At 43.9% G+C, this 14,867-nt stretch overlaps 1 protein-coding gene across 1 annotated transcript; it reads right to left on the bottom strand.

Annotated features, from left to right (window-relative positions):
- Positions 1-433: 433 nt before the first annotated feature.
- Positions 434-4,042, bottom strand: LOC115895933 (proline-rich protein 20G-like). The gene is made up of 2 exons (XM_030926466.1): positions 3,991-4,042; positions 434-1,323 (listed from the first exon to the last, which is right to left on the bottom strand). Exons 1-2 carry the CDS (start codon positions 4,040-4,042, stop codon positions 746-748), a joined length of 630 nt encoding a protein of 209 aa, XP_030782326.1. The 3' UTR covers positions 434-745.
- Positions 4,043-14,867: the final 10,825 nt, after the last annotated feature.

Genomic DNA, 14,867 nt, shown 5'->3' with positions numbered 1-14,867 from the left:
AGAGCTCTATGTTAGATAGCCTGCAAATCCTCAGGATGATGGATCCTGGGAGAGCTCCATGTTAGATGACCTGTGGATCCTCAGGACAATGGATCCCGTAAGAGATTCACATTACATGACCTGTGGATCCTCAGGGCAATGGATCCCAGAAGAACTCCACCTTACATGACCTGTGGATCCTCAGGACAATGGATCCCAGGAGAACTCCATGTTACATGACCTCTGATCCCCAGGATGATGGATCCCTGGGGAGCTCCACGTTAGATGACCTGTGGATCCACAGGAGAGCTCCCTGGGTGACTGCTCTGTCACACTCTCCATCTCTCTCTTGCCCAAATATCTAGTTTTTTATTTCTCAGTCCTATCTATTCTGTGATTCAAATCATCAACATAACTTTGGATTCCAACAACCTTGTTTTTCATCCCAAGTATCTTTAATTGGCTTTTAATATAAGCACACTAAAAGGACTCAGGAAGCTGCTGGTTTATTTGAATAAGCATTGAGGAATTCCATGCATCTGTATCTTTGACAGAACATACAAAGCAGAGGCAAGAGGGACATTGGAAGCAGATGGACTACTGTCAGGATCCTGGGAGGAGGACTTGGAGGCACATGACAACACAAAGTGAGGGCCCTGGCTGGGATGGGCAGGGAGGAGTGGAGCAGAAATGGGGCTAGAGTTTGCGGATGGGGGAACGTTCAGGTGGAAGAAAGGGAGGCTGCCAGCAATATGGGTGACAGAGGTTAGTGTGCAGTGTGGGCAAGGTACACTGGGACCTCGTGCACGTAGGTGCCACTGGAGGTCTGCATGATGCGCAAAAAAGCTGAGCCACCCAGAGGCCTGAACCCGATACAGGGATAGAGGGCCAATATGGGCTGCCTGGCCACAGCCGCAGGCCCAGGAGCAGGAGGTGGCTCCTGAAACCCCACCTCAGGCTGGGCTGCATGGGGACCGGGGCCTTCCTGCACAATTCCGGGCATAGGAGCTGCTTCAGTAAAAGAGAAGGCTGGGTTCTGCCCGGCTTCCGGTTCCCCCTGGTGGCCTGGCTCTCCATGGTAGTTCAGATGGAGGTACACGTCTGGCCCCTCTCTCTGGCCGGGGACCCTGCGGAGCACGACCCCACTGCCACGGCCTCGACCTGCCCGCCAGCTTCCTCCCCTGCGCCAGCCTCTTCCTGCAGGACGAGCCAGCTCTGCGCGAGCTGGGGGCTCCCATCTCATGGGTTTCACATAAGCAGTGGGTTTTGCGAGTTGGACTGGCTCTATAGGGTCTTCATGGTCCACACCAGAGCAGCCTGGCTCTGTAGGAGGCCCACCTGAAGCTAAAAGAGAAGCAGAGTGTGAGGAGATGGAGTAGGGGCCGCCCAGGAAGCCTTCAGGAAGGGAGACAAGGAAAGGGGTTCAGGGAGGGCCCAGGGGAACCCAGGCAAACAGTGTGAAGGTCAGGAGATGCCCTCAGGAGCACTGTCTGTCCAAGGGCCTAGCCTGGGCTCAGCACTTTCCATGAGCCTCTCAAGTCTTTGCAATGACCTTGTCAGTCAGATATTATGACCGCCATTTTACTAATAAGTAAATGAGTCTACAGTTCCCTGCAGAGGCTGAGTTTGAATAAAAATGACATGTTGCCTGCCCTTGCTGTGCTTAAACCTCAGTAGGAGAGACAAACAGAACACCTAAAAATGAATGATGCTAATGAGTGACCAGCTGGGAGGTGAAGGGTATCATAAGGGAGGTGGCTCCGGATCCAGAATGCTGGGGTTGTATTCCCAGGCACCTTCACTTATCTGGGCATCAGTGCCCCTTTTCATAAATTGGTATAATAACATGCCAACCCCTGGGTCCTTAAAAGAACTGAGTTACTAGAAGAGAAATGTTTAGATTAGTGTCTGGTTCAAGTAAGCTTAACATGTATTGGGAAGGAGATGATCAGAAAGTCTTATTGGAGAAGTTAACATAAGCTGGGGATATCAAGGATGATGGGTGGGATTTAGAAAGGCAGAGGTGAGAGAGGATTAGTAGGGATAGCAGGGAGGGATAGGATTCTAGGTGACAGGGGGGCCGGGAGTAGTTGTATGGCTTCCAGGAGGAAAGAAGCCTAGGGTAGCTATAAGCTAGCTTGGTAGGGAGGGGAGGTGTTCACACAGATACATGATTGAGCAATGGAACAGAACAGGAAGTCCAAAACTAGACAAACGTCTACAGAATTTTATCAATGACAGAGCAGGCATTGAAGATCATCTGAATATTCTTCCTAGGGAAACCTGTGTAGCCTAAGAAAAAATCCCAAGAAACTGGCATCTAGGGTCGCCCAGTTACATAGCCCAACCATATATATTCTGTGGAACCCAATCAACAAGCCCCATCCACAGGCTTGGGGCTCCCAACAGCTTCTTCCGGGTCCCACTTTTAAACTATAAGCAGCAATCAGAGATCGCCAAACATCAGAGGAAAGGCTGTGTAACACAAGAAATAGAACAATAATACAAGAAAAGCCAACTTGGAGGAAACAGTTTATGCCACACATGAGACTTTCCAAAAACATCTATAATATCCCCAGAGAGATAGAAGGAATTATGCCCATGAATCAATTATAGGGTACTTTTGAAAAGGAATATTCAGAAAAACTACAGCTTTTTGAAATTAAAATTGTGAGAGCAGAAATAAAAATCTCCACGGAAATTTTGGAGGACAGTATTGAGAACTCCCAGAAAAGAGAGCTAAAATCCAAAATGATGGAAAGGAAGGAAGAGAAAAGAAAATTAGAAGCGTATTGTTACTGAGACACATCCCCATAAATTCCAGAGTGGTGGTGACAACGAAAGATCCTAAAATCTTCCAGAGAGGGAGAAAGAGAAAGGGAGGAAAGGCAATATGGAAACGGTCAAGATTCAACATGTCTCAAAAATCAGACAGCTCAAAAGCAGCAATTAAATCTAGAAGATAATAGAAAATGTCTTCACAATTTTTGAGTGAAATGGACTTCCCACCCAAAATTTGATATCCAACCAAAGTATCCCTTAGGAATTAGAACTAAGATGTTTGCAGACAAGCAAGATCTTAAATAATTTCCCTTCAAAGCATGCTTTACTGTAATGTGTCTATCAAACTAGACAAGATTAAAAGATTTAGGACAGTGTATGAAGGGAAATGTTTTCAAGAGTAATTTGGCAATGGCCATCAAATTCCAATACCTCCGGAAAAGAACAATGTGAGAGTACTGGTTTATCATACACAGATCGAGACATAGTGTGAGAACTCACTCTTCCAAAGAGAAAAAGTAAAATAAGAAAGAAAAAGACACCAGACATAGGAAATGGGATAAAATTCAAAAGAGGAAAAGGAATTTCCCAGATGATGTGGAAAGGAGATCCTGGAGTGGCAGCTGGGAGCTGACTAGGAGCAGCCAGTCCCGGTTGGAACAGGCTATGAGAAAGTGAAACTGAGAGAATGCTTGATTGGGTTTGAATTTAAGCAGTTGGGGAAGAATTGGGGAATGGATTCGTGATAAGTGAACACATCATAACCGAGGAGAAGTATTAAGTCCTGGAAAACTCAAGTTATGCAAGAGGTGCAAAGTAATCCTAGTGTCCTCCTGGCTCCTGGGCAGTGGGGGAGGAGCACAGGGTGTGTGCCCTGGGATGGGTATGGCTGGGTGAGTGGTGGTGGTGGTGAGTGGTGGTGGTGGTGGCAATGTATGAACTACAGCTAAATATTCCACTAGTCTAGCGGGAAGACCATAAATAAAGTCTAAGCGGAAAAAGAAATAGCAGTAGGGTACACATGTTATTTAAAGAATGAGAGGAAATGCTAGAAGTAATGGCTACCCAGATGGAAGTGGTGGTCCCAAAGGTGCGAGAGACTGAGAAGGAGCAGGGGCTGCTGCTTTTCATAACATGTCACATTTGCATATCTAAGTTCTATAAGTCAATACCAAAAGTAAAGTAAAAATCTGGAAAAAATTAAAGAGAATGGTAGATGTTTGACGGTACCTTGATTAGGGGCCATGGAGCGAAGTCGTTTCGAACGCCTTGGTTCCTCCATGAGGAATCTGCAGGAGGGAATGGGGAGGAAAACGGGTCAGTCAGGGTGTTAAACCGCAGCCTAATTTCTCAAGCGTCACGCAGCGATGCGGACCCTACCTCACCCCCTCCTCCAGGGCCACCGCCGCTCACGGGCCTCAGAGCATTTGCACAGAGCCCGCGGGGCGCAGCCAAGGGGATCCTGTGAAGAAGGTGGGAGTTGGGGTGGGGGAAGACTTCCACACTGTAAGGGATTCCAAGGGGGAGCCAGTAGCAAGCAGGGATTGGCCTAGAGGCGGCTTGATTAACTTATCCCAGTTTCTTCAGGCAAAGCTGGTACCGGGGAGACTTAGGCCTCGTGGAGGAATGATCCCTCCGTAGCGGAAGAGAGAAAAAAGATGGAGGATGGGGAACCGAGTTGCGAAGAAGGCAGTGGTGACAAGGGATGTGGCCTCGGCCTTCTAGAGCACTGAGGATTCTGTTCCCACCTGTACCCACGCGAACTCTACCCACCCCTCAGGGACACCCAGACACACACCTGATCTCCCTGCAGCTGGCTTTCTTCTATGAGGAGAAGCCCGAGGAGCTGGAAGTGTCCACAGGATCACGGCTATGGCTCCGACGTCGCCCTCAAATGCGCCCCCTACCAGGCAGGCAGGAGGGAGCACCCAGCGGTCCTAGCTGAGAGCCCGGCAGAAAGCTGACTGACTGCTCGCAGCCTCGCGCGCTCCCCCTTAAAAGGCGGTGAGGCCATCACGTGATGGGAGAGGTCAGGGGCGGGGCCAGCTGGGGTGGGCCCTGACTGAGCTTGGAAGGTCATTGGGCCAGTCCTTTGCCTGTCAAATGGGGCCCACCGTGAAGCCCCCGTTCACAGATGTCAGTGGTTGATTGATCAATCTAATTGTTGAGAAAAAAAATTCATAATTACAAGTAAGTGCCAGCAAAAGGGAGGTGTGGTGCCGTGAGAGTAGCAAATAGGAAGATTTGATTTGATTAGATCTGAGCGTGGTGAAGGAAAGCGTTGGTGGGGGGGATATTTGTGCTGAAGTTTGGAATTTGGAATTTGAAATTAGTCGACGTGAACCGGGCTGGGAAGGGCAGGGAGGGAGGCAGGGGGGTGAAGAACGGGCGCTGAGGCCCGGACTGGAAGGGAGGCCAGCCCATTCCGCGAATGGAGAGGGAGACCAGGCCCAGGTCCCGGGTGTGCGAGGTGGGGGCAGGGGCCGCAGGAGCTGGTCTTGTTCCGGGAAACCTCAGAACAGTGTCCTGAGTGGGTGAACATTTGAAAAACGGTCAGACTAGCTGTGAAGGAGAGAACTCAGGGTGCCCTGGTTAACTCCTAGAGGCAAGGAGGCTACACAGCACTAGGGGCTGGGCGCAGGATCGTGTTAGGCTAAGACTGTGGGCGTCAGAGGCAGAGAACGTTCCCCGGGAGGGAGATAAATCTGCAAGGGAAAGTGAGCCGTGTAGACAGCCCTTGGAGGGAAGGAGCCTGCAGCCTTGGCCTCCCGTTCCTTCAGACAGAGGTGAACTAGGAACCTGCGCTGAGTGGAAGATGGGGAGGTTGGCTTCTGCAGGTTGGGTTGAAGAAGCTTTTGAGGCACCACGTGAGGATGTCAAGTGGCCTTTTGTAAAAAGGGTCTGGAACTCAGAGAGATGGCGATGGGGCTGGAGATACGTGTTAAGACACACCTCGTGCGTTTACCGCTGTGGGTACACACACGGACACAGGGGAGGAGGAAGAGAGCAGCAAACACACCAGCGGAGAGGAAGGCGCCTGCAGTGGTTTGGCTGGTTGGTTGGTTTGCTTGTTGGTTTTTTAAAGAGCCAGAGTCTCCCTCTGTCGCCCAGGCTGGAGTGCAGTGGTGCGATCTCAGCTCACTGCAACCTCCGCCTCACGGGTTGAACCTATTCTCCTGTCTCAGCCTCCCGAGTAGCTGGGACCACCGGTTCACACCACTGCACCCGCCTAAGTTTTGTTCTTTTTGTAGAGATGGGGTTCGCCATGTGCCCAGGCTGGTCTTGAACTCCTAAGCTCAAGCAATATTTCCACCTCAGCCTCCCGAGTAGCTGGGACCACAGGCTGACGCCACTACTCCTGCTAGTTGGGTGGTGGTGTTGTCGTCCAGACAGAGTTTCGCTGTGTTGCCTGGGCTAATCTCAAACTCCTGGCCTGAAGCAATCCTCCCGCCTAGGCCTCCTAAGTGACTGGGATTACAGGCATAAGCCACCACACCCTGCTCCGATAATGTTGTTTTAAAAATTCTGGCCAAGCACGGTGTCTCATGCCTGTAATCCCAGAACTTTGGGAGATGGAGGTGAGAGAATTACTTGAGTTCAGGAGTTTGAGACCAGCCTGGGCAACATAGCAAGGCCCCATCTCTACCAAAACAAAAAACAAACAAACAAAAAAAAAACACATTACCTGTGTGTGGTGGCAGGGGCCTGTGGTCCATCCACTATGTAAGCTGAGGTGGGAGGATTACTTGAGCCAGGGAGGTCAAGGCTGCAGTGAGCGAAGATCGCACAACTGCATTCCAGCCCGGGACACAGAGTCAGACCCTGTCTCAAAAAAAAAAAAAAAACAATATATATATATATACACACACACACACACACACATATATATACACATATATATATATACATATATATATATATATGTATATATATAGTGTATAAGTAATGCCTTTCCAGTTAGGCTCTCAATTTTTTTGTTGTTGTTGCTTTTGTTTTTTAAAAAAATCAACTTCATTGAGGTACAATTTACACACAGTAAAATGCATCCATTTGAAGTACCCAATTGATGATTTTGATAAACTTGTAGACTTGGGTAACCACCTTCACAACTAAGATACAGAATAATTTCATCACTGGGCCAGTTCCCTTGTGTCCCTTTGCAGTCAGCTCCCTTCCCCCATCCTTGCCCCAGCAACCACTGATCTGCTTTTTATCTCTACAGATTATTTTTGCGTGTTCTAGGATTTCACATAAGTGGAAGCATACAGTACACCCCCTTTTCTGCCGGGTTTCTCTTGCTTGACATAATGTTGTTGAGGTCCATCTGTGTTGTAGAACACATAAGTCATTCATTCCTTTTCATCGCTGGGTGGTGTCTTATTGCATGAATAGACCACAGTTTGTTTATCCAGTCACTACTAGCTGATGGACGTTGATTGGGTTGTTTCCAGTTTGGGACTATAATGAATAAAACTGCTAGGAACACTCATGTACAAGACTTTGGACAGACATATGCTTTCATTTTACTTGGGTAAATATCTACAAGTGAGATTTCTGGGTCAAATAATCAAGTGGGTTTTTTTTTAGATTTATAAAAAGTTATCAAATTGTTTCCCTATTGGTTGTGGGATTTTACATTGCTTCCCGAAGTGTGTGAGGGTTTTAGGCACTCCCACATCCCTGCCAACACTTGATGTTACTGATCCTTTTCCTTTAAGCCACTCTAGTGTCTGTGGAGTTGTGTCTCATAGTGGTTTCAACTTGCATTCCCTTGATGACTAATGATATGGTTAACGGATTCTTAAAACTAAGTGTTTTTATTTTAGAATACTTTTAGACTCATAGAAAAGTTGGAAAAAACACAGAGAGTTCTCATGCAACCCACACAAAATTTACCATTCCTAGCATCTTACATTAGCATGGTATATTTGTCATAATTAATTAGTATGGAAATAACAATTATTGATACATTAACCAATACTGATACATCATTAACTAAAGTCTATGTTTGATCTATTCTCGGTTTTGAACTAACATACCTTTTCTGTCTCAGAACCCCATCCAGGGTACCACATTACAATTAGTCATGGCTCCTCTTGGGTGCGAGGGTTTCTCAGACTTGCCTTGTTTTTGATGACCTTGACACTTTGATTACTGGTCAGGTATACTGTAAGATGTCCTCTCCTGAAATTCATCTGATGTGTTCCTCATGATCCTACTGGAATGGTGTGTTTTTGTAAAAAAGATTGCCGACGGAAAGAGCTAGTCCCATCCCATCCTGTCTAGAGTGCACACTATCAACACGGCTTATCACAGATGGTATTTGTCCTGGTCACCTGGCTGGGGCAGTGTTGGTAGGTTTCTCCACCATAAAGTAATTTTCCCCTCTCTTTCTCTGCTGCATTTTTTGGAAGTCACTATCTGTAGCCTACACTTTAAAAAAGGGAAAATATGCTTATCTCCTTCCAGGAGAATGGCTACCTAAATTATTTGGAGTTCTCCTGTGTGGGGGATTTGTCTACTCTTCCCCGTGTATTTATTTATCTAATCATTTATTTATATCAGTATGGACTCATGGATATCTGTTGTATACTTTGGATTATAATCCAATTCTTCATGGGATTAATTATTTAATAATTTAGCTAATTATTTTGTTAAATATTTTCATTACATATTTAATTATTAATTATTTAGTTAATTATTTTGTCACTCAAAGTTTCCAGCCTTGGCCATTGGGAGCTCCTTCAGTTGGTTGCTGGGTCCTTTTGTCACACCCTGATATGGTTTGGCTATGTCCCCACTTAAATCTCATCTTGAATTGTAGCTCCCATAATTCCCACATGTTGTGGAGGGACCTGGTAGGAGATAATTGAATCATGGGGGCTGTTTCTCCCATACTGTTCTCATGGTAGTGAATAAGTCTTATGAGATCTGATGATTTTATAAGGGGTTTCCCCTTTCCCTTGGTTTTCATTCTCTCTTGTCTGCCTCCATATAAGATGTGCCTTTTGCCCTCTGCCATGATTGTGAGGCCTCCCCAGCCACGTGGAACTAAGAGTCCATTAAACCTCTTTTTCTTTATAAATTATTCAGTCTCAGGTATGTCTTTATCAACAGTGTGAGAACTGACTAATACATGCCCCATCACTGTGGCTTTTGGTTTGATTTGGAGAACCTCCTTGCTCCCTGGAACCACAGGATGTTCTGTGCTCATTTGCATATTCTTATCCTTATTGGGCTTTCATGTTCTCACTGACCACAGCCATAGATACTTTTGTGAAGTTTCTGTTCAAAACTTTTACTCTTTTAATTGGGTTGACTTTCTATTCTTGAGTTGTAAGAGTTCTTTGTGTGTTATGGATACAGGTCTTTGATGAATATATGTATTGAGTGTGAATGTATTCTCCCATTCTGTGGCTTGCCTTTTCATTTTCTTAACAGTGTCCTTGAAAGAACAGATTTTAATTTTAATCAGGGCCAGTGTCTCAAGTTGGGATTCCCAGGAAGCCAACTCTGAGATGGAAATTAGAGTGCAGAAGGTGTATGAGGTGTGCCTTTTAGGGATGTTAGAGGGAAAGCGGCAGGACCACTCAGCCTCAATACTGTGCTTCAGTAGACCCTCTGGGATATTCTGGTGGTAAGGTGACCTGCTAAAGCTGTTCTGAGTTGGGGTAATAGGGCCAGGCCTTGATGCCCCCATTGAATGTCGCTGGATGCAAGCTGCCTGGAGGATGAGTATGCCCATGGGTAAGGGTCAGGGGAGTTCCTTCAGTCAAGGCAGTCCCTTAGGGTCCATCTGCAAGGACTGAGGGCTGTCTGCTGGTGGCAATTCTCACAGCTGAGGTCACGAATACTTAATTTCTGAAGAAGGGTCTAGTGACAAATCACAGTGCCCATTGCAAAAAATGCATCAATGTTTTATTGTACAATTCATGATTTTTGTGTCCCACCTAAAGAATCTTTGCCTACTGCAAAGTCATATAGAGATTTTTCTATATTTTCTTCTAGAAGTTTTATAGTTTTAGCTTTCACCTTTAGGTTAACAATGATTTTTGTTAATTTTGTGTAGAGTGTGAAGTAAGGGTTGAGATTTGTATTTTTAATTATGGGCGTCCAGTTTTGTTCCAACACCATTTGTTAAAATCAATGCTGTTTTTTTTCTTTCTTGGAATTGCATGAAATGTTTTAAAGTTTATATGGAGAATTAAACTTCAGAGGAAAACAGCTGTAAAAAGGAACAATAGTAAGTTGAGCTTTTCCCAGCTATCAAAATAGTGTGGTATTGGCAAAGGAACAGGTGAATTAGTTGATGAGAATAGGTCAGAAATATGTAACAGCTAACAATAATAGCTAACATCTATTGGACGCTACCATGTGCCAGGCATTGTTCCCAGTCCTTTTCACATATTCATGCATTCAGTCCTCCCAACAACTTTAGTGTGTAGATAATACTGTTATTCTCATTTACAAAGGAAGCAACGGGGGCATTGCGTGATTGAGTGGCTTATCCACGGTCACCCAGCTACTGTGGGGCAGAACCAGGATTTTAACCTGACTCTTATTCAAGAGTTTCAAGTCTTAACCTATGCGTTATATTGCTGCTGTCCACAAGGTAAGTCAGTATCAGACCAAGACCATATTCCTGATTCAGTGATAAAACATGTGTACTAGTTTCCTATTGCTGCTGTAACAAATTGCTACCAACTTAGTGACTGACACAAATTTATTATTTACAGCACTGGAGGTCAGAAGTCCAACATATGTCTTACAAAGCTAAAATCAAGGTATCAGTGAGGCTGAGTTTCCTCTGGAGGATCCAGGGGAGAATTGTTTTCTTGCCTTTTCCAGCTACTAGAAGCTGCCTTCATTATTGGCTCACAGCCCCTCCCTCCTTCTTGAAGGCCCCCAATGTAACAAAATACCCTTGAGGTCCTCATGCTGAACAAGGGGGAGATAAGAGGATGGAAATGAAAGAGGCATTGGGGGTGTGTTTCACGGATTGCAATAACATTGTTTCTCCTCCTGTTTTTGAAAAATAATTTCTTAAAAATTTTTTCTTCTATTAATTTTTTGTGAACCATTTCAAGAAAAGCTGCCTATTATGAAAAATTCAAACATTTCTACAGAAAGTAGACAGGAGAGTGTGACACCTCCCTCATGTACCCATCACTCAGCCTCAACAGGTACCAAAACTTGGTCCATCTTACTTCATCTATGCTCTACCCCCTCCCTCAACTTTGGATTATTTTGAAGCAAATCCCAGGCACAATGCCACTGAGACCATAAATATTTCAGTACATATTTAAAAGGTAAGGACTCTTCTTAAAAATCATAATCACGATAAGAATGTTTAAGTAAAATAAAAGAAATGAAGAGGATCCCATTAAGAGAATGGGATTGAATATATGAGGTTGAGAAAGATGAAATGATTAGGTTCTGAGAAGAGAAGGCACAGATAATGAGAGAAACAGGGTTGGAAGGATTGGTTTTAGACAAAAGGAGGGGACACTATGGTAACAGTGAGGAAGGAAAAGGTATATGTAGTGTGTGTGTGTATGTTGTGCCTCTATGACAGAATATCTGAGACTGAGCAATGTGTAAAGAACAGAGATTTATTTCTTAAAAGTAGCAGGAAAAAGCTGGGTAACTGGCACTTGCTGTCACAACAAAACCCTTCTCCTCCCATCCCAGTTGCTTTCCTCAGTGCAAGCTTACTTATTCCTCATGTAAGGTTGATGTGGGTTTGGCAGCCTCTGCCCCCTGGAACACGAAATTTCACTCTCACTCCCGTTTCATTGGCCAGCTCCAGGAACCTGGCCTCAACCTAAGTTCAGGTGAGGGTGGGAACGTGGAGGACCACCTGGACACTGGGTGTGGGTCAACTTTCTATCCTACAGGAGGTTTGTACTGGAAGACTGTTCTGGAACATTTAGCCACTTTAATAAAACACCAAAAAAGGAATTTTTTTAAAAAGCAAATGTATCATAATCATTTAGGGAGGTACCATGGAGTAGGCATTAACTCTGCAGACTCAAAGTGGCTATACCCAGGCTGCAAATCCCGTGTCCCACTCACGGTACATGACCTTGGGCAAGTCACCTAACAGCTCCAAGCCTTCATTCCTCCACCTGCAGAGTGGAGACTCATAGTGACTCAGAGATTTATCTGAGGATAATTTGAAATAATAGGTGAAATAATGAAACAATGATGGATAATATTGTTTATAGGAAAACAATACATTTTAATTATTCTTTTTATAAACATATTGAAGCAATATTATCTATCTGAGAAATCCAAGAATAAGATAATTAAGAAAAGTCTTGATTACAAATTTAAATGGAAAAAGCTAAGTTATTTCCTATATACAATCAAAAACCAACGGCATGGCAGAACACAGACTGCAAACACACACATACATAGAAATGCTGGAAAATGTATAAATAGAGAACTGACCTTGAAAGACAAAAATAACTGATATAATGGTGACCTTATAAACATTGGCTCATAATGGAGACTTGCCCTTGTACCCCCACATTTGAGAGCCAGAAGTGAGACTTCAGTTACAAACTGGGACCCTGGAAAAACTGCCCGTTGGTGAAAAAGGGAACTAAAATGGATCTTCCCAGCAGCCCAGAGAAGCAACAAAGAGGCTGAGGTCTACTGAAGCTCTGGGTAAAAGAATCCTAGGTTCCTAAGCAGGGTGTGGAATCCCAATTTATACTAACCATATGTTGCCAAAATCTCAAAGACAAGATATCAATTTTTTAAAATCTTATCCAGCATCTATTAAATTTATGAGGATAAGTAGCTAAGGAAAACAAAAATTTTCTCTCTAGCAATACTTCCACAACACAGAACACGAGAATTCCCAAAGGAAAAAGTCTTCAGTAAAGATGAGCTCATAAGTAAAAACTACAAATCCCGAACCCAATATTGCTTTATCTATACCCTACCCACTCCCTCAACACCCGATCCTTTTGAAGCAAACCTTAGGCACTGTGCCATTTCAATAATAAATATTTCAATACACATCTCCAGAAGATAAGGACTCCCATATGAACGATAATGAAGTGAGTCTCTGAGTGGAAAAGTCGGCTAAAAAAAGGAAGAGAAGGATTAGCATATCAAGAAATTTAAATAACAAGTATAAAGCCAATATGCTTAAAATTATTAACAAGATAAAATAAGGAAGAAAATGCATAAGCATGAACAGTAAAATATGAAAACAAATAAAACATGTAGATTTTGAAATGAAGCAAATACAAATACAACTTCTTGAAGTAAGTATAAACATCAAAATTTAAATTTTAAGTGGCCTAGCACTTTGGAAGGCTGAGGTGGGAGAATCATTTGAGCCCAGGAGTTTGAGACCAGCTTGGGAAACATAGTGAGATCCCATCTCTATTTCAAAAATTTTTTTTTTAATAAAAATCTTAGTTGGACATGGTGGCATGTGCTTGTAGTCTCAGCAACATGGGAGGCTTGAGCCCAGGAGTTCAAGGCTGCAGTGAGCTATGCTTGTACCATTGCACTCCAGCCTGGGCAACAGAAAAAGACCCTGCCTTAAAAATATTTAAATTAAATTAAATTAATATTACATAGCTTAAAGGTAAAGAATTCAAATATAGTGCAAATGAATAGACAAAAAGGTGGAATATATGAAAGACAGGTTAGGAGACAAACATGGGGGAGGTTCTAAAGGCATCCAACATACGCTTAAGAGGAGGGAGAAGAGACACATCCACAGAGGGCATAGCTGAACATGCTTTGGAGTTGAGCTAAGACTTGAATGCTAAGATGGAAGAATAAAAAAACTGCAAGCAGGCTAAGAATAAATAACTTGACACCCAAACATTATATGAGTGCAACTGCCAAAAACAAAAGGCAAAGAGAGAAAGCATAAAAGCAACTGGACAAAAAAGAGACGTTATATAAAACACCTAACAGCCTGGCAGAGTCCTCTTGCTGGCAGCCCTGGAGGAAAGAAGGCAGTTGAACAATGCCTTCAGAGTGGGAGAGCCCATCAAGGCAGAATTCCATACCCAGCCAAACCATCAGTACAGAAGATTAAAAAAAATAGATTTTCTAAAACCTGTGCAGAAAATGTATAGCTCCATCCAGACTCCTGCTAAACGAACTTCTAAAGGAAGCTGTTGTGTAGGGAAAAGAAAGAGTGCCAAAGAAAGGCATGAGATACAAAAAGCAATGGTGAATAAACAACAGATAAACATATGCAACATCCCAAAAGAGCCTTCAGGACAAAAATAAATAAATAGTGACTACTGGAAGGGAAGCTCAAAAATCAGATGGAATGAAACCAAAGAACACAGTGGTGTGAGAGGTGTAGGGGAGAGGAACTGCCACACTCAAAGGCCAAGACTCTTCAGCCTTGCTGCACATTAGAATCACTAGAGCAGCATTAGAAATCCCAGTGCCCGGGCTGTATTCCATACCAGTTAAATAGGAACCTCTGGGTGTGGGAGCCAGGAAGCAGGATCCTCTCGGGCAATACAATGTGTAGCCTGGTTTAAAAACCGATTGTCTAGGTTGGCAGTGGCTTTCAACCTTGACTGTCCTTGAAGTCACCTGAAGAGTTTTAAAAACAAGGACACCTGGGTCCCACTCCCAGAGATTCTGATGAAGTGCGGTCATGGAAAAAAAACTCACAAGGAAAACACCAGCTCCACTTCCAAACACCAACTCCACTTCCTTTTATAGATTTCTTCATAAAAATTATGAATCACAGGCCATTCGGTACACAGGAACTACAGTTTGCGTTATTCTTGAATCATTCAGATTTCAATCCTTCGCTCCCACAGCCCATGGTGCAGAAGCACTCGAGTTGTTGCCATGACCCTGGGTTCTGTTTAATGGTACAGGCCTCATGTGAGGTCTGCTACCCACCAAGAAAATGATAAGGACTTGGAGAAAACAAGAAGAGCAGCTTTCAACCACTAGATGTGACAAACACAATAATTATATGTTTCCCCTTAAAAAAAAAAAAAAAAAAAAAAAAAAACTTTAATATACTTTCAATATACAATGTGAAAAGTACTTAAATATTTTTCTCCTGAATCTTTTTCCCTGTAAAACTGGCATGTGGCACA

This window comes from Rhinopithecus roxellana, unplaced genomic scaffold (assembly GCF_007565055.1).
Source record: "Rhinopithecus roxellana isolate Shanxi Qingling unplaced genomic scaffold, ASM756505v1 contig3920, whole genome shotgun sequence".
In the NCBI taxonomy this organism is placed as follows: domain Eukaryota; kingdom Metazoa; phylum Chordata; class Mammalia; order Primates; family Cercopithecidae; genus Rhinopithecus; species Rhinopithecus roxellana.
The sequence above is the reverse complement of the archived record's forward strand: the minus strand, read 5'-3'. Positions and strand labels throughout refer to the sequence as shown.